Source organism: Petaurus breviceps, unplaced genomic scaffold, assembly GCF_028583685.1.
Source record: "Petaurus breviceps papuanus isolate PSGF00001 unplaced genomic scaffold, PetGlider_PUasm1.0 178, whole genome shotgun sequence".
Taxonomy (NCBI): Eukaryota; Metazoa; Chordata; class Mammalia; order Diprotodontia; family Petauridae; genus Petaurus; species Petaurus breviceps.
In genome coordinates, this window is record NW_027185777.1 from 19,844,266 (window position 1) to 19,865,222 (window position 20,957).

At 37.7% G+C, this 20,957-nt stretch overlaps 1 protein-coding gene across 3 annotated transcripts in view; it reads right to left on the bottom strand.

Moving 5' to 3' along the window:
- Window positions 1–7,770: 7,770 nt before the first annotated feature.
- Window positions 7,771–20,957, bottom strand: part of MPP7 (MAGUK p55 scaffold protein 7) — a 265,591-nt gene continuing 252,404 nt past the window's right edge. For all 3 annotated transcript variants that reach the window (XM_069086374.1, XM_069086375.1, XM_069086373.1), the window contains 4 exons: window positions 15,384–15,477; window positions 14,202–14,310; window positions 10,354–10,497; window positions 7,771–8,621 (listed from right to left, as the gene is read on the bottom strand). In XM_069086374.1, coding sequence (XP_068942475.1) covers window positions 8,442–8,621; window positions 10,354–10,497; window positions 14,202–14,310; window positions 15,384–15,477 — 527 coding nt within the window. In that variant the 3' untranslated portion in view covers window positions 7,771–8,441. The remainder of the gene's footprint in view (window positions 8,622–10,353; window positions 10,498–14,201; window positions 14,311–15,383; window positions 15,478–20,957) is intronic.

The window sequence follows — 20,957 nt, forward strand, 5'->3', positions numbered from 1 at the left end:
ATCAGATACAAATCTATAACTAATTCAGAAAATCTGGGGCTTGGTCCCAGGGAGCTGAAATGTAGAAGGTGCTTATAGCAATGTATTCTGTTAGCAGGTAGGAAAAATCGAATTTATCACTTAATTAGCAAGAATAACCAGTTAAAACAGAAAGATTCCTCCTCTGGGTGGAATTGGGTGGTTCCCTGGGTGGTTTGACCCCAGACCTTCCAAGCTTGGGCCTATTCTACTCCCTCACTCTGCAGTGGCAGGTTTACTTCCGAGGTCTCTGTCTCCTTATCATGGGGCATTTTTCTGTGTCTCTCCCCCATGAGGCAGTCTTGCCACTTGTCCAGGGGCATTTTGTGGTGTTTTCCATAGGTACCAGAATTGCTAGTTATAGCTTTGGTGTGGGGTATCATGTAAATTTTGTCCTTTACAGTGGGATTGAGAAAAATACACATACTGCTTAATACCCCTGAATTTTGATTAACTTGGCATAAAGGACATTTTACCTGGGTCTTTTTCGTTTTGATTTCTTGGAGGGCAACTGGAATTAAGTGACTTGCCCAAGGTCATACAGCTAGTTTTTGTGTGGGGGTGTGTAAGTGTCTGAGGCCATTTGAACTTAGGTCCTCCTGACTCCAGGGCCGATGCTCTATTCAATGAGCCACCTAGCCACCCCTTACCTACACTGCCTTATAAGCGTAGCCTGGAAGTTTGCACTGGAGGTAGGCAACTAAGTGACAATTGATAGTACTGGATTTGGTGCTAGGAAGAAGACCTGAGTCCAAACTCTTCCTCAGACACTTAGTCTGGGTAAATCACTTAACCTTACAGGCTTGGCTTCCTTGTCTATAAAATGGGGATACTAATAGCACCCACCTCACAGGTTGGTGCAAGGATTGAAAGAGAAACATATTAAAGCACTTTGTAAACCTTAAAGTTTATATATATATATATATGTATATATATGTATGTATGAATGTATATATACACATATACATATATACATATACACATAACTTCTTTATGGCAACTGGGGCTAGTGACTTGCCCAGGGTCACACAGCTAGCATGTGTCTGATTTGAACTCAGGTCCTCCTGACTCCAGGGCTGGTGCCCTATTCACTGCACCACCTAGCTGCCCCCACACCATATCTTTTTAACCAAGTCTTTCCTCCAGTTGGGATGCTCAACCTCTCCTTCTCTGTCCCAATCCCATCCCATCTTTTGAGGTCAGATCTCTCCACTTCTATGAATTCCTCCCTAACCACCCCAGCTGGAAATGATCTTTCCTTTTTGTGGACTCCTATGGTTCTCCCTGTTTCTACCCTACACATGATATTTACAAACTGTTGCAGTTATTTTCCACATTTCTATTTCTTGTCTCCCCAACTAGATTACCAACTCTCGGAGGGCAGGGATTGTGTTGGATACTTCGCTTTAGAGTCCATGGCACCTAGCGTGGCACTTTCACATGGCAAATAATTTAATGAATATTTGTTGATGTTTATGCTTTGGGGATCCAGTGAGGAACGGATGACCTCCACAGAGCAGACTGAACAAATACCAAACCAGGCAGCTCTTCCAGGCATGACAGCGAACATTACAAAAGGCTGTTTTGGATAGGAAAAATACAAGTTCCACCCTCCTACACAAATCCTTCCTGGGAAAAGTATTGAACTGCGCAATCCCGACTTCAACATATGGAAAACCTCGTTTCTGGGTGCTCAGATCTGGTACTCCAAATCACTCCATTCTCCCCAGATCGAAGTTGTCCCTTGGTGCAAACACCTCATCAGCTCCTGGTTGTGAATGATGACGGCTCTCTGAGATCCCCCAGTATTAGGACTGAGCCACGTCAGCTGGTAATCACAGAAACTAGTCCTCCGTGGACTGGAAGTCATTCACAGCCACTGCTGGCTGGCTGTTCCCCTGAAATCTCCCGTTCTCTCTCCTGAGAGGTTAGCTAGCTATCACTTAATGACTGACAATGTCACCTCCAGTGGACGGGGGCAGCCTTTGGTCCTAATGCACTGTGTCCGGCTAAAAGCTGGACACCATTTAATAGATTTACCCACATGATGCTAGCTGATACTAACAAAACGATCATAACCATGTTCAGAGGGAGCTGACCCGCCTGAGAAATAGGAAGAGTGTTTCCAGCTCCACCTCTGACGTGCCACTCACCGAAGCTGAGTAACCCTCAGTGACTCTGGCAACCCTAAGAAGAAAATTGCAGAGAAGGTGGCAACACCTATAAAATTATAGATCTGCCTCCCAAAACGAAATGGAAAACGTTTGCCTCAAAAATAGTCCATGGAAACATTCTCAGAGTCTCATGATAGTTTCATATTCCTTTTAAACCAGAAAGCATAAAAACTGGGTTTGGGTTTTGTTTTGTTTTTTGTTTCAAAGCCTTTATTTTGGAAACAATTACATTAATCTCTATAAGAGTTCATGTTAAAGTAAGCTGGGAGACAAATTCTGAGAGTAAATTTGACCATTCAGCCCCCATGACAAAGATAAGTGCTCTTACTTAGAACTAACTTGATATCCAGAACTTACTGACCTGTGTGAAGGTTCTGTTGATGTAGCCTTCCATGTAGCTTTTTTAGTATGGCAAGTGGTTATGCTATGTACAGCCCATAAAAATATGCAGGATGTGGAATCTTTACAAATAACACATTTTTTATAAGAACTCCCCTTATGGGGTGGTAAGACTCCAAATACCTAAAATTTAGCATTCATGAGAATTAGATTGTTACTTAGCAGCTTTGGATAATTTCACACCCTCAATACAGGTGCCAGTTGTGTTCTTGATGAAGTAATAAAGTGTAGGAATTCAGAAGGCAGGGTTGCAGAAATTCCTCACTTCTACTTTTTTCCTCCAAAAAAAAATTTCATTAGAAACAAAGATGGCAATTATGAAAAAAGACTTGACACCTTTCACTAGTACCAGAACTCCCCTTAAAAGTACCCAAAATACTGCCCATTAAGTCAATTATGACATTGTGCCAACGGGATTGTGGGAGAAACGGGCAGAATAAAAGATTCAGATCCATTTTTGCCCTGGGGAGAGAGATGGCTTGTGTTAACAAAGCAATTAGTCAGACAGGATTCAGATACTGGGAGCAAAAGCATAAGATGTGATCCTTACTAGCTGCAAGCTAGTCGGGGAGATAAAACGCCCATCTTGGCACAAAATGAAGGATACCGTTCTGTGTAATCACTGTGTGGTCCAGACCGTAAAAAGTGAGGAAGCTAAGAAATGGCTTTACGGAGGAAGTGGGACTTGAGCTGGTTCCTGAAAGATAGAGTGGAATGTGGAGAGGTGAGAGGGGATTCAACTAGCAATTATCGCTTATGAGCTTAGTGTGTGGAGAAGGAGAAATAGTCCCCTCCCCCCAAGGAAGACTATGATTTTGTCCAGGGATATGGATTCACGTAAACTGGTTAGTAAGTAGAAGATAATTCAAGGGGGGGTAGTGAAACACTAATATTAAGACTATGGCCAAAGGAAAGGATTCCTAAAAAGACAGTGCCCTAAGATGAGCCTTGAAGGACATTAGGCATTGAGGCCGAGTTGGGAGAGGGAGCATATGGCAAGTGTGAAGTGTAAGGGAGTAATGGAAATGAATGCCAAGCTTGAGAACTGCATGGAGGGTGGTTTGATTAGAATGGGGAATATAAAATAGATTAGAATTGGGCTGGAAAGGGCCTTAAATATAAAGGTGATGGATTTGTATTTTTTTATTCCGGAGTCAAGAGGGAGTTACTAAAGATACTTTCGGTTTAAAATATTCCTGGCCACACCCCTTGCTGTCCCCACCATCCCAACTAAAACCTAACTAGTAACAAAGAAAAACACTTCATTCCAAACACCTGAGACTGACTATCTGAGAATGCAGAGGCCACTCTGCCCCAGTGGTCCCCAACCCCTCTGCAGAATAGGGAGTGTTTCATTATCCGACTTTGTTCCAGTGATCTTTTCATTTACTTTAGGTTGCTGCAGTTATTATACAGTGTATTGTGGTATTTTTACTTTTGTTTCTACTTATTTCCTTCTAAATTAAATTAAAGCAAATCTCTCATGTCTTTCTGAAGTTCCCGTATTAGTCATTTTTGTTTCTTGACCTGAGGCTATACTGATCAATAAAGTAAACTCTTGTAGGTCAGTGGAGTGGAGTGGAGAGAATACTGGACCCGAGTCTGAATTAGGAAGACCCAAGTTCAAATCAGGGCTTTGGACACTCAATGGCTGTATGCCAGAGGCAAGCCAGTGAACTCCTCTCCCTCACAGGGTTAAGTGGCTCAAAGTTAGATACTGTATGTTAAAGCAATTTGCAAACCTTCTAGTGCTTATTAAAAGGTAGTCATTACATCAACATAATATTGTCTGAGAGAGCTGCCTGGGGGTACTGAGGGGTTCGGTGACTTGTACAAAGTCACAGGGCCACTGAGTCAGAGGTGGGATCTGAATTTAGGTCCTCCTGATGACAGGAAGCCTTACTGGCCTCTTGTCATTTCTGGTTGCACCATCTATCCCTTTACATTCATGTATTGTAATTTTTCACTGAAGATTCGTGAAGAGGGGCATTATTATTATTACATGGTCATATCTCTGCTTTAGGATGGTACTCTCAGCAACAACAAAGAAGGAAATTTAGAGAAGGGGCAGTGGGATTGTGGAAAGATAATGAGGTCTACTTTGGAGATGCTAAATTTGAAATCCTTCTGGGACATCTAGGTGGAAATGTCCCTGTAGGCAGTTGGTGATGCAGGAAAGGAGCCCAGGAGACAGATTATAGCTGGATGTATATATTTGGAAGTCATCTACAGAAGGAAGATAACTGAATACACAGGCCTATCAGAGCAAATGAATAACACACTCTTCTTACAAACTAATGACATCCACCACATTATAGAAGCTATTAAAATCAAAACACCCAGCACAGATATGTTGTGTCAATAATTTATTTTTAGTGAAAGAAAGTAAATTTGTATTTCAGGCATGGCATCAACTAAGAAATTGATGGCAAGTTCAAGTATGGTGCTGGATATGATAGTACAAAATGTTAACATCTGTTCTGCTACAGCAAACAGCAAAGTACAAGATACCAACAGAATCAGTCTTCAAAAAACTACACATCACAACTTGCATATACTTAACATTAAAGTCTTCTGTTGCATTTATCTATAAAGCCTTATTAGTTTAAAAAAACACCAGGAAATAAATAATAGCATCTTTGCCTTGGGGAAGTTTTTATGACAGCAAAGGTGTGGATCCAAAAAGTGAAGGTCCTTGTTAGCACGATGGCAAATGGCTTTGGTCATGACATGGTACCAGGAACAACAGACCTCTCACGTGTGGCTGAACGTCCCAGTAAAAGTACATTCTGCTCTACAATGGTGAATCAATAACTTAAATAAATCTCTTCAAAATTCTTTATTTCAGAAGCATGAACAAAAACGTGGCCAACTTTTTACTGCAGAAACTCTGAGTGCTACATATTCAGAGCCAGTAATGAGACTGTGCTGTAATGTGTACATTCCAGGTAAAGAATGTCTAGGAAAAATGAAAATTCACTGTAGTTACTGACTCCCTCATATTCAATCCCACCCATCTTCTTCTTTACAGACAACAGCAACAACAAGAAGGAGTATCAGTTTGTCAATCGGAGGCGTATAGATTTTCCATCTTGATCTTGGATTGTCTTTATATCTAACTTGGCTTTTTAATGCACAGACTTTTAAAATTTTAACGTTCCCTATGCTCTCAATGCTGGCTGACAATCCAGCCTGGGAATTGGGATATGTCTGTTAAGCTACTGCCAAGAACTACAGTGAAGCTCATAAAGCAATTGTCGTGTTAGGAGGCAAAATACAGAATCAATGGCCTCTTGCTACAAGATGTTGGCAAATCCCTCTAGCTGTCCTTAGGTCCAACAAATTCAGATTAAGTTTTAATTAAAGCTGTTTTTAAGATATAGGATTGTGGCTTAAAAGTAAGTGTGCTTAACTGTGTCTCTAGCTGACATTTTAAGTGCAAAACTTTTCAAATAGCCATCACCTTCATTTACTAAAATATTAGGAATGGGCTGTATGATCCAAAATGAAACAGATCAGAATATACCTTGAGGGTATTTGGTGTTATTATTTTCAATTAACTATATAATAACAGTACTCTTTTCTCTTCAGATTTATAGTAAGAGGGAAGTCTGGAAGGCTTTCTCAACAACAACAAAAGAACTGAACATGCACTAGATTAAGGCTTTATTCATACACAAAGTGACTTGGAGAATCAGGGCAATCATTTAGATAGTGGCATTCAGAAAAAATCAAATATTGCCTCAGTTGTCTGGATATTCCAGGTCAAAGGATGGTTTTGGGGGGGGTGGAATGGTTAGGGAGGGGAGAAACAGTGCTAAACAATATATATTTTTATATAGGTACACGTGATTAAAGGATATTTTCATGAGTGTACAAAAAAAGAAAATATTTATCTAGAACTCATATTTCTTTTAAGGGCCATTAGTCCGGGCAGCTTCAGCAGCATCAGACTTGTCATCCCTAAATTAACAAGTTGCTATCTATGTGAACCTGGATAGAAATAAAAATCTGTAATAAGCAGTAATAAAAATTTGACAGCGTATTCACTGATTATTATTATGATGACTAAAATTTGTGTTCTAGCTATCTGTTGTGAAAAACAACATGTGTCAAGTCTAGTGAAATATTTGAGGTTTCTGTTTTTAATATTTGCTTGTTTTACTTGATAAGCCTGAAACAAATGCAGGGAAACCAGGCCATCCAACATGCATTTAAAATACAAAAACTGGTGGCTCCCTCCACCTGTACATGAACCATGGTCAAATATTTACATGGAATGTTGAGCCTGATTTAAAAAACCACCATTTCAATTTACGCTTTTACATATAATCCATTTTATGCATAACTATATTGACAAGGAATTAAAAAACCCTACTGTCCCTTTCAACCCTTTCATAAATATATAAAGTTTCACTAAATTCTTTTTTATTTAAATGAGACATCTACATTCTCCTTTACATGTGAACATAAAATAATTCATGTCTTGCTTGAATGTCACAAATGTGATGATATTTGGTTAGCAAGGTTTACTGCACTCCATAGTTGCAGGGTAAATTCACTGAAGCAGCTAAAAGGCATGTTAAAGCTTTCTACTGAGTTTCTGCACATCAGTAGTAAATCAAGAAAAATGAAAAATCACATTTAATTGTTGTGTACAAATACATGATTTGTTCATTTACTGTTATAAAAAATTCAAGCAGGTTGAGATGGAGTCTAGTCAATATTAAAAAACGGATCTTTGTCTCAATAGTAATATAAGCTAAAATTAAATGTGAAATTTTATAATTTAAAAGAACTGGATGTTTTTCAAGTATATGGTAATAAATTGCTTATAATTTTAAATAAATCAGTGCAACACTTATTTATTGTGTTTGTAACAGTAACTTGAGTATATCTGCTTTTCAAATATGAAACACTTTCCTGTTATTTATTGGAAAAATCTGTGACCGACTACATCTACTTTAAAATGACTCCAGAAATTTTTGCCAATGATTAAAAAAAAAGTTATTTTGTTGTTACTTATCTTCAGATACCACTGAACTTATAAAGTGTTAATGCAATTAGGAAATTTTGTAAAGTTTCATATATAATATTAAAGTAACCTATTTTCCCTTATTGAAGTCTTTGTTATAATACCTAGAAATATATGTAAAGTCTGTTCACAACACACAAGCCCTTCTCAGAATAAATTTTTTAATTCACTGGGCAATTCCTTTATGAAAGAGTTCAAATATACACACTGTGAATACATCGTATAGGTAAAAAAACAAACAAAACTCCAAAACCTTAGACTTTCAGGGGACAGCAAAAGAACTCATCTTGATAGTTACTCTAGTTAAAACTGATGATCTATCCAGAAAAAACTTAAGCTGTCCTGCTTGTCTCAAGGACTGCAATTTAAAGTAATGATATTACCTTCGACTGCTAACATGCAAACTTTATGGCAGTGACCACATCTGAGACTACTGAAGCACTGATCTCCAATATATATTAAAGTCTTTAGCAACTTCTCTTTTAAACAAAAATTTAAACCTCATCGTGGATATATAGCTATATTAAAGACAACCAGATGTTTCAAAGCTTACCTTAGAATAGAGAATTGGGCAAAACTCCATTTAAATTAAATTTAGATCTTATTTGCACACCTTCAGTCTGGTAAAGGATTTTCAAGAAGAAAATAATATCAGCATTCAACTTTATCAAAATTGTAACTGCATCAGTGACATATATTTAAAAAACAACCCATCAGTGACAGAAATTTAAAAAGCCTTTCACCAAAATGGCAACTACTTTCTTTTTAAACATTAACCCTGTTAAACAATGACTCTGAAACATCTTCTTTCAGTCTTATGAATGTAACCAGCTCACTGGAACCCAATAGGTGTCTGTCTCCAATTTGTCAAAAGTTGTTTTCAGCTCATTGTAAGCCACAGTGAGATCATCATTCACTATAATTTTGTCAAAAAGATGGCCATATTGACTTTCCATTATCTGTGCAGATTTAATCATTTCTTGAAAGTCTTCTTCCTGCAAAAAATATTTTAAAGAATCAATTCTATCTCTTCTATCCATATCAAATACTGATATTCTAAAAGTACTCTCTCTAGGTGTGAGTTAACATTGATTTCCCCTCACGCTAATAATTAAAACTGTACTCTTTAACTGCAATTTTCAGAAGCCATCACTTTTAATGATATCTGTCTGAACCTCCTCATAACTAATATTTCCCTGCCAACATGCAGATATTTCCTTTTTCCTTCTTTATGAAACATAATTAGTCCCTGATTAATACAGGGACATTTCTGTATCAGAAATATCAGGGGAAAAATGTTTTCAGCTGTTTAATAATGTTTTGACCAACTGTGTTATTTATATCACCATTAGCAAAGGAATTATGACTAACTTTAAAGAATACTAACTTTACTTTTTCAGAGTTTAGTACATTTCCAAAAGGAAGGTTATTATTGCTTTCCTGTGTCTTCTCATATCTAATTCAGTAATGGTTTTCACTCATTTTTTGAAACAACAGCAAAAAAAGGAACTTTTAATATGACTCATAATTACATAAGAAAGTTTAGGTACACCAGATCCCAGTACTACGTTACTGTATTTTTAAGCCATGGAAAACCTTTTAAGTATAACTAATTTCAGTGTGCATTTTAGGGCTACATAGGATTTTGCAGCAGTATTACTGAACCATGAAATTTGAACATGGATAAGTTATAAATCAAGAACATTAGGTAATGTGAATTATATCATGAAAACTATTAAACATGGATGCCTGGATTTTTAGAAAAATCATTACCACTAAAAGGAATCTTAAAAATCAATGGTGGCTTTTTTATTTTTTTGGTCAATGGTTATAAAAAATAAAAAATATACTGATGAAGTTAGGAGATGGATAGCTTTGGCATAGCTTCCCCCATTTTAATTTGTTTCCTTTTCTGTTTTGGGTCCAGAAGCAGAACTAAAATACTACGCTGAGGCAACGAGGAACAGTGAGTAGTCCTGCCAGTAGCCACTGCAGAAATGAATGGAAAGAGAGCCTGCCTGGTCCTGGCGTCTGTGTGGCTATGCTGCTGGGCAGGCCGTCCATCGGGCTCTCTAATCACACCCAGAGGATACATACACAGAAGAAACATCTTTGCACATGAATGACCAAACATACAGTTGACTCTTCAGCACTTTTCTAAGTCTCTACTTAGGCTAAATCAGTAAAATAGTTATTGTTTTTCCAAGTACAACTCTGGGTTACTCTCACTGATGCCATTCTGCTAAACTTTTACATTACTGGGATAAATCTGCTTGGCAATGGTAAGAGAAAGTAAATGGCAGATTGTGGTGTTTTTCATCCAATTTGTCAAGCAAGTAGAAAGGCTTTAATTTTTTTTCTCATTTACTTGTGATTGGGGTTAGCTCAGAAAGTCTTAATTTGTTAAGTGTCCTGGGTAATTAAAATAGCTAACATTTGCATACAGAGATGCCTGATATGCTTGCAAACACAAGTGAATATTGATCATCTATAATCCATTCTTTTCACAAGCAGATTTTATACTATAAAGATGAACTGGATTAGCAAAGCATAAGCTCCTAGCACCTACAGAAGCAGAAGAGAGTCTATACCTAAGAACTATAATAAAGTTTTACAGGAGTGAAGTTATATGATCTGATAACATCGTGTTCTTTCCAGAGTTGATCCCTATGGCACGAGCTTATACAGGTCTGCTCACATATTTCAGAAGCCTGTTAACATACTTACTGTAAAGGGTTTTGCCGTTCCCTGGTCATCTCGGCTTGAAATAATCTTTGCATTTCTTCTTGTCTCTCTCAGACGCTCAATTGATGGAGGCTTTATAAATATAACAAATGGTTTAAATTCTAGTGTTCTTAAATGCTTCACTGTCTGAGAGAAAAAAGAAGTTGTGATGAGTTTGCCACATTTCTTAACCAGTAAATGTGCATGGCAAATATGCAATCTTCTATGCAAAGAAATAATGCTTGAATTCCTTTTCAATTCAAGGTTACTTGTCTTTTAGTGCATCCAATTTGCTGATAAAATTCTGCTGGCTGAAAACAATGAGAAGCGATTGAAAAGATGGTGGAAAATTCACTTGTTTATGGGGAAAGACATCTTAAAACATGTTCTGATTTGTGCAGAATGCAAACAGCTAAGAGATGCTTTTCAAATTAAACGCTCAAGAAATGCTATTCATTTAGAAGCCCATTACTGCAGGGAAAACACGTGCATCTCAAGTTCCTGAAATTACTTTGAATATATTTTATATCAATCTGTGTACATGTTATATTTCTCCAGGAGAACTTAAGTTCCTTGAGGGCAAGGGCTGTTTATGTGTCTCTGTCCCCATGCAGAGTGCTCTGTGTAGAAGTACTCAGGCACTTATTAACGTGTGTTCCATGGAATTGATTCAGGGTAATTAAGGAATGACATTAGGACAAACTTTGGCAATCTCAGCAGTATTTATAAGAAAGCCTAGATCTAAAGCACCTTTTAGTTAGGTTTCAGATGTGCAATGCAGACCCCATTTATAGCGTGTCCTGTTACTACCTTCCCGAGGCATGTGTGCTACAATGTGATTCAATTCTATTTAACAAATAGAGACTGCACACAATGGAATTTACATTCTACTGGACAGATATGACAAACACATAAAAAATACAGGCTATGTACAGAGTAGCTGAGAGACAGAGACTGCTAACAACTGCACAGAGGATGAAATCAGGAAGGACCTTGTAAAAGGTGGCACCTCAGCTGTGCTTTAAAGAACCAGTGGAAGAGGTGAGGAGGGATATACTTGTGCAAAGACTGGGAAGCTACAGATGGATTGTTTTATATGGGGACTAGCTAACAGACCAGTTTTGTGGAATGGAAAGTGTGTGTGAAGGGAGTAATATGAAATAAAATTTGAAAGATATGTAGGAAACAGCCTGTGGAGAGCATTAAGTGCTAGGTTGAAGAGTTTGTCTTTTGACCAAGAGGCAACAGAAAACCACTGCAGATTTCTGAGGATGGTGGTGGCAGGGGTGTGACATGGTTTATGTTTTGGGAGTACTGATTTGGTGGTGAAGGGGAAGGGTGGGATGGGCAGTAAGGAAACCAATTAGGAAGTTATTCCAAAGTCCAGGCAGAAGGTGACAGAAACCTGAACTAGAGACTGCTTGAGTGGAAAGAAAGGAAAGGGTGGGGGATGTTGTGGGAGTAGGGCTGATTGATAAGACTTGGAAATTGACTGGCTATGGCAGTTACCGGTGAGGGGAGAGTCAAAGAGATGAAGCTGGGTGACCAGAACAATGATGATGCCATTAACAAAAGAGGGGAATTTTGTAGGAGAGATACGCACTATGTCCCCCCCGCCCTTGCCAGGGCACCACCGTCCTCTCAGTCCCCAGTCTTGTCACCTGGATCCCATGAGTCCTCATCCTCCGGATTCTGCTCCTGTCATGTCTTTATAGCCCTTCCCTCCTCTGGCCCCTCGGCAGGGCGTGCTTAGATGACTGTAACAGCCTTTCTGCTGGTCCCCCTGCCTCGAGGCTCCTTCTCCGCCATCCTGGGCTCATCTGTTAGAGTGAACTTCCTCAAGCCCCAGAGCGACCATTCCCCCTCCCACTCGGCAAACTCCCTGGCATCCCTATCTCCTTCAGGATCAAACATAACACTCTCTGCTGGTCTCCTAAAGCCTGTTTACAGGCCACTCCTGATCCTCCTTAGTGTTAGTCACTTCCCTTAAAAATGACCTCCAGGGTCTCCTGCTCATCCTTTTTTTCCCTAGTTATTCTCATGCTGTCTCCCCCATTAAAGCGGGCGCTCCTCGAGGGCAGCAGCGGTTTTGTGCCTTCCCTTGTAGCAGCACCACTTGGGTAGGCACTTAATGAGATACCTGTGAATTTGGCCTGTTGTTGAAATTAAGAAGAAAGATTAAGGATAGACATATAATTTCTATGAAGAATCATATGCATAGAGATGATATTTAAGCCCACAGGAGCTGATGAGTTCACCAAGGCAGAAAGTATATAATTAAAGGACACAATTCAGGGTCTTGGGGGATACTAGTACTTAGTGGGGAGCAGAAAGCAAAGAGTTGAACAGTCAGACAGGTGTAATGGGAATGCAAATTTGGAAGATCTTCCCTGCCCCCTAGGCTAAAGTGCACCTGAAGCCTGGGGTGGGAGGCTTGTTTTTCCAGTAGATACTTTTTGATTGGCCAGTGGGTCCAAAAGGTTGTTACATTCTCTGAGCCAGGAGAAGGCTATATAAGCCCTGATGTGTAGCTTTGTTTTGGGGGCTCACTTTGAGAAGTGTTCTGTGATTTGATGAAACTCTGGGCTAGCCGTTGTCCAGAGCCCCCTGGCTTTGAAACCCAGATGTTGTTTGGTATGGATGTAATGGTTGCACAGTTTGGAAAGCTGTGTACTTGATCTGTTTCTGTCTTGATAATTCTGCCTGTATTCTTTGAAGTTCGGGGTGCTGCCCTTTTTCCCCTGAACAAGGTAAACGATATATGTCTGACTGATTAAAGTGGCTTGTTAACCCATTTTGAGTTGCTTTCCTTTATCAAAGCAGGTCCAAGAACCTGTGTTGGCAGCAAACCCTGAGGATGCTTGGGGTGCTTGCTGCTACAACAGGTAGAGAGCGAACCACAATAGGTTTATATAAACTGAAATAATGAGCATTTATTTCGTCAAGGACAACTGCTACTACTTTTCAAAAGAAAAAAATACTTTTACTCCTTAGATTTCAACACTTACAAACCACAGTGATCCATGAAAAAATTTACAAACATAACGAGTTAGGCAATGAATAATTAACCTAATGTGAATAGAGTTTCCTTTAAAAATCTATTAATGCAAAGTTCTTTGCTGAAGTCACTAGCACATTCTGACAGAATGCAAGTTCCTTGAGAGCAGGAATTGATTTTTTCCCCTTTGTATTCCTGAACATAGTACAATGTCTGCTAAAGATTTTATATTTTATCCCATGGACAACAGTCACTTAATAAATGCCTTTTCATTGACTGATTCAACAAAAGGTCAAAATAAGGCTATTTAGCTAAATGTAAAAAAATGTACTTTTGTGTCATATTATAGAATCTCTTTAAAGAAATAAAAACAAACAGCAAGCAGAGAAGACTGGAAATTCAATAGAAAAAAACACTTCCACTTATAACATTTAAGACAGTTAATACATGAACAATTACCCAGAAATAACTGGCCGTGTAACCTTGAGCAAGTTACTTAACCCCGATTGCTTTAAAAAAAAAATACATGAACAATTGATGGGCTTTTAAACATTGATTTTATGAGTGTTTGCAAGTCACAGAAGTCAACAAAAACTGACCAAAGTATTGAAATTATGACAGCAGATTTTAGACACTGTTAAGCCTTCAAGAAGCTTATTTTTTAAATGAAAGGTTTCACAGATTGTTTTTAAATGTTACTTTCATCCTAGGCTATAAATGGCCATGAAGGATGTGGAATTCAAATTGAGCTGATATTGTATGTCTCTATTATAGTTTTCTCCTGGAACCTTGTCATGAAATGTAATTAATTACTTGATACCAAAGGACATTAAAAATTGTATTGTTTACTTACATGAGGCTGAACATCCAACAAACAAACCTTGTTTTTAGCCAGGACAGACCGAACAGAGTCTATACTTGTGCCATAGTAGTTGTTTTTATATTCCCCATACTCAATAAACCTGTAGGAAAATCAGAGGTAGTGTTCTATCAGGTTCATTCCCAATTTTTCAAAAGAAATTATACTTTGTAAGATATAATTCATGTGTAAAAGATATTTTTGCTGAACATATGTGATTTTAACATGTTTTATAAAAGGAACACTGCCAAGTACTTCAGCATGTCAATTTTTTAAAAAAAAATCTTCTATTTTACATTTTCAAATCAGTAACACCTGCTTGTATTACAGTCAAACAGAAAAAAGTACTTTGGTCCAACAGCACACTAATGTTTTCCATCACCTCCTTTTCTGAACTAATGCAATGCAATAAAACAGTGGATAACCTAAACAATAGAAACTACTGAAATTTCATTGCATGCTCCAGAATATCCAAAATCAGCTTTAGAACTAGAGGAGGAACTGGGGTGGTGGTTAATGGAACTGGGGCAGCTGATTATATGCTATAAAAATACAAACAGTTTGCCAAAGAGAAAGGAACATTTTGAAGTTTCAATAAAATTCCACAATCCTGTTTTAAAACACACATTGCTCCCTGAAATATTCAGGGTCAAATAGTAAAACTACGGAAAAAAAAAATTCAAACAAATGGTGCTACCATAATAATAGTTACTGTAGCTTAAATATTTGAAGAGTGAAGAGGGCAAGAGAATAAGGGGGGAAGTGAGGTTGTAGGATTTTCATGTAGGTCATGAATTTAATGAGAACAGGAAGTATCTGTTCAGAACACATATCCCAATATAAATTTTAAACACACTATTGTAAAGGAATGCTGTCAAAAATACAGTATTAAATTAGTAGGGAAAATGCAAATATTAACCTCTAAAACTATTCTTATGCTTTTAGTTTTTTAAAATGCATTTAAAAAGTATAAAATTATTAGGTATTTTGGAGGTACATGTTTTCGTTTTTGTTTTCAGACTATGAAAAATAGCTTAGTAAAATGATGCTTTTTTGGATTTCAGATGTTTTGAAAGTTAAAATAAATATTAAACAGAAAAAGAGACTTGGTTACCAAAAATTACAAATGGTAGTATTAGCAATTACTTTTAGACTACTAAAAGGTTTTCTACCTACTTGTTATTTTGTACATCTGTCTCAAACAAATGCTTGGAAATGAAAATATATTCAACACCATCACTTTCTTGGCTTCTTCTTGCTCTGGTGGTGTCTGTGATTTAATTAAAAATAGTTTTAGATAAACTCCATATTATCAACCATTAGAATACACACACACACACACACACACACACACACACAGAATTGGCTGTCAACCTTAAACAGCAAATCAATAACCAAGAAACGGTGGCATTACTAATAAAAAAGAATAGTATATTCTTAAAATACAATAAAGTTTCAATAATTCAGATGCCATTACAATGGTATTTAAGATAACTAAAATATGGGTTTATGTGTCATTTGTGTAGGGATGATTTTTAAACTTAAGAGAGCAAATGAAAGCACCAAGGAAAAGATTACAGAAAGAGACAAAGGCCCAAGATAAGCCATAAGGAATGAGCAGGCCAAGGTGGGTGGGGCAAATGGAATCTAGCTCTTGGCTCTAGAGTTAAAAGGAACCTCAGAGGTCATCCAGTCCAACTCCCTTATTCTAGTGTCAAGGAAACTAAGGCATAGAGAGGTAAAAAGATCTACACAAGGTCACACAAGCGGTAAGAAGTAGACTAGGGATCCGAACCCAGGTCTTTTGGTGCCTGAGCTAGCACTCTCCCCACTGTTCCATGCTTCCTGTCAATCACGTCATGATCCACTCTTATTCACAGGCCTTAGCCGGGCCACATCCCGAGGTCTTGGTTAGCGTGTTATATACTTAGACAAAGACAAGACTTCATTTTTTAAAAAAGATACTTAAATATTTCAGTAATTCAGACTATTCTTTCAATTAATTCATGTTAGCAAATTTTACTACTGGGGAAATATGTGAAACTAACCTATAATTGGGCACTTCAAGCAAGGTGGATTCTATATTCAGATTTGTAAGTAAAAACTGAACAATCATTATTTAGACACAAATATATCATAATAAAGGAAAAGACCAGTAACAATTTTCAAAATGATGCAGATACTATGCCTTAAACATACTAAGCAAGAATGGTAATGTTTTGTTAATTGCAACATTGCTACACATATGCAAACATATTTTTACTACCAGTTTAGACAATCTGAGTTTTCAGGTCCTGACATTATTTTGTACATTATGCAATTCTGTTTCTGCCTAAAAAACAGGTGCCACAGAGATTTTTTTTAGTAGATTCCTTTTTTGGCTTTTTGGAGGAGGGAAGGCTGGGCCAATTGGGGTTAAGTGACTTGCCCAAGGTCACACGGCTAATAAGTGTTAAGAGCCTGAGATCAGATTTGAACTCAGTTCCTCCTAACTCCAGGGCTGGTGCTCTATTCACTGCACAACCTAGCTTCCCCTTGAGTAGATTTTTTTAATAGTAAGGAATCCACTAAGGCCACGTTCCATCTCAAGACTCTGTGATCTCATGATCACTATTCAAAAATTCAGATCTGGCAAGTAGTTGTGAAGAGGAGCTGTCCAGAGGATGAGCACTTTCTTACTCAGTAATGCACTTCACTAACTCAAGGCATGTATTTTAGGCATAAGTTGTTGTAATAGTAATGGAATATAAAGATCCCCCTGTATTGGCTTGGTTTTTGGTTTGATTGTGTTAAAACCCAGAGCTTGTGAATCCCACTTGTGGGATGGACTTGTTGACGTGAAAAGAGAGGGCTGAACTGGGAGGAGCTGGTGACATAGATTTGGAGAGACACAAGAGAGAGGCAGAAGAACTTTTTGGAAGCAGCACCTTTGGAGGTGGAGAGAGACTGAGAGGATTACAGAAGGCCACTTTGAATTGCCCAGGACTTTTGAGAGCTGCCACCCAGAGCTGCCAAGGACTGAGGAGACATGGCTGTTTTGCTGGTACTTTGTCTGTCTGTTTTGATGTTGTTTTGCCAGATTTGTCCACTGGTGAAAGACAGTCCTGTTATTGCAGAGGTCTTGGAGCCTTGCTGTTGGTTCAGAGCTCCAGAGACTGTTTTGCAGACAGAGAGTGAATTCTGTCCACTGGTGAAGAACAGTGCTGTTGTTGCAGAGGTCTTGGAACCTGGCTGTTGGTTCAGAAGCCCTGAAGAAGGATTTTCTTCTTGTATGTTTACAGAAATCCTGGAAGGGGGTTGTGCTAATGTTTTCAGGGGTCCTAGGACTGTTCTGCAGACAGAGAATGAATTAATGAAGACACTGTCAATGTATCTTGTGGCCTTGCTAAGCTTTGTCTCCCCAGGAACAAAGATTGCTGAGAACCTGCCTCTTGTCAAGATGAAGAAAAGACCTCCATTTGGGTATTAAATGCTGTGCTTAAGCTTGTTGTAACTCTGGGGTAGATTCAATTGTGATCCAAGGGTGGGGAACTTTTGACCTTTTTGTGCTCTGTGATTAAACAAATTAATGTACTTTACTTATGATTGGAAACTAATCTCCATTTGAGAAGAGGGGCTTTGTAATGGACTAAATGAATGTAATGTCCAGGGGTGGGGTAGTACTTGGAGATTATTGAATTGCACTTGGTAAATGCTGTATTTTGAATTATGTTATATGTTGATTCTCTCTGTTCTTAATTTGTCACTGAATAAAATGGAGAGCACCTATGCTGGTATTTTGAACCTTGGGAAGTTGACTTTGCTTGGCATTACAGTTGTCATGGCAGCAATGGGGAAAAATTCAGTTCAGTGATATGACTTAATCCAACACTTACTTACTGGTTATATAATTAACTTTCTACTAAAATCCTACCCCAATGCCTTATGGTGGTGTAGACAAGCCCCAGGGTTCTTGAAGATGGATCAGTAAAGTGTAAGCTTTGGCAATTCCTTCCAAGAAAGAAAAGCAGTAAGAAGGGGCCTAGAGGCAGACTTTATGTCTTATGTTTGAAAACTAGTCCAGCTAATTTCAGAGAAGGTCGTCACCAGGCTAACTACAGGATTATAGATTTTTTAGCCTCAGAAACTCTATCAAGGCACTGAAAGGACTGTGCATGTGTGCAGGGAATGCCCATATCAACAAAATCAGAGATCTCTGAAACAATTATGCTCAAGCATTTGAGCTTATAACTTAGCAAACAAGATATTAAAAAAATGCTATAGCTTAGCATTGTCGACTAGGTGGTGAAAATAAGAGCTATGGTGAGATAAGGAAGAATGATTCCTCTAAAAGAAAAATCTATGAAAATGATTTTCTCTTGCTTAAAAAAATATTTCTCATAAATCATCCCCAAATATTCTCTAGATGGAGTAAAATTATAGATCATGGCCATTTTTAAACCATGGTACATTGGTTACCAGGTCTATTTTCTTTTTCTGTGGTGGAGTATAAGGGAGAATAGTAGGTTGGTGATTTCTTTTGTGTAGAGAACTCCTGGTATGGAAAGGCCATCTACTACTAATAGAATCTGAGAACTGTACAGGGAAGTGAGAAGAAGTGTGACTGGCCCATAGGCCCTATATATCACACAACCCCTATATATCACAGGCAGGCTTTGAAATCAAGTCTTCCTGACTCTTAAGAAAAGTCCTCTACACATTATGCCAGGCTACCATGATCTCATCCTGTTTGTCTTACCAAGTAGAAAATCAAAATACCATAATTCTTAATGAGAGACACAGAAGCTAGTTAATAAGTGATGATGAGGAAAAAAGAGTCCATTGGCTTCAGTAGTGAAGAGGAAATATACCAAAATCTAGGAATCAGGGGAAAGGGAAGCCCCTGATTTGTAGAAGAACAGAGTTTGGGGTTGGGGAGGGCAGTAGAGAAAAATGTACAGAGTGCAACTAGGCTTAGAAATTGCAACTATTGAAGAGAAGATCAAGCAAAGTGTAAAGTAGCAAATCAGATCAAAATTGTCCTTCCCACTAATGGCTGTTGCACAAAATCTCCATGGGCAAGGGTTCTGTCTGAGGCACCTAACAAGGGTTTGTGTGAGAAATTTGTATTAGACAGATACCGATATATATAAGGTATAATTAATTTTCATATCATTAGGTCATGAGACACAATCCTCACATAAGTGAAATGTTTGGTAGAGTAAAAATGGTCTATTGGATTTGGTGTTAAAAAGTCTTAGGTTTGAGTTCTGGATCTGACACTTATTAGCAGCTGTGAAAGAAGAAAGAGGAGGAGAAATGGAGTGAAGACCTTAAGAGACTTTGACCCTGATTTCTTCTTTTTGACAATCCTAAAGGAGAAAATTATCTTGAAGACATTTCAGGATGTCACCAGGGTAAGCACAAGGCAGACACTCTCAACTGTACATTTCTGTTCACTGAATCATGATTTCATCTCACTTGAAATAGAGAAAACCTCTCTGCCTTTTAAGTTATAGAAAGTTTTTAAGACAATAAAAACAGGAATTTACTCTACTCAATTCAATCTAGTAGTAAGGGTACATATTTTTACTTAATTATAACTTCTGGTCTTCTTTTCTTTGTGTGTAGAAATTATGACACTAAATTCTGCATTAGTATAATCAAAGCTATAGTTTAGTCTTTAAATGATGACTGTAACATATTTGAAAAATAAAAAACTATTATTTATGGTCTCCAAAAGACATTTTGGGAGAACTGTAGTCTTCCAAACTATAACACAACCAAAATATTTAATGGAATCAGAAAAATTAGTTCCTAGATAACAAAGTATTTGCTCAAGATCCAAGCTTTTGGGATAAGGACTCACTTTCTAACAAAAATTGTGGGCAAAACTGGAAAGCAGCTTGGAAGAAACTAGGTATAGACCAATATCTCACACTGTATACCTAGACAAGGTCAAAAGGATACATGATTTAGACATAAAGAGTGATATTATAAGCAAATTAGGGGAACAGAAAATATTTTACCTTTCAGATCTATAGATACGGGAAGAATTTATGGCCAAACAAGAGAAAGCACTATGAGATATAAAATGGATAATTTTAATTATATTAAATTTAAAAGATTTTGCACAAACAAAACTAATGCAGCCAATATTAGAAAAAAAAAGGTAGAAAGCTGGGAATTTTTTTTTAAACAAATGTGTCTGATAAAGGCCTCATTTGTCAAATATATACGGAACTGAATCAAATTTATAAGAATACAAGTCATTCGCTGATTAATAAGTGGTCAAAGGATATGAACAGGAACTTTTCAGACAAAGTAATCAAAGCTATCTATAGTCATTAAAAATGTTCTAAATCACTATTAATTAGAGAAATACAAATTAAAACAACTCTGAAGTACCACTTCACACCTATCACTTTAGCTAATATGACAGAAAAAGAAAATGACAAATATTGGAGGGGGTGTGGAAAAATAGGGACACTAACGCAATGCTGGTGGAGTTGTGAACTGATTCAGCCATTCTGGAAAGCAATTTGGATCTATGACCAAAGGACTATAAAACTGTGCATAACCTCTGACCCAGCAATACCAGTACTAGGTTAGTACTCCAAAGAGACCTAAAGGAAAGAAAATGTCCCATATTTACAAAAATATTTATAGCAGCTCTTTCAGTGGTGGTAAAGAATTGGAAATTGAGGAGATACCCATCAATTGGGGAATGGTTGAATAAGTTATGGTATGATTGTGATGGAATACTATTGT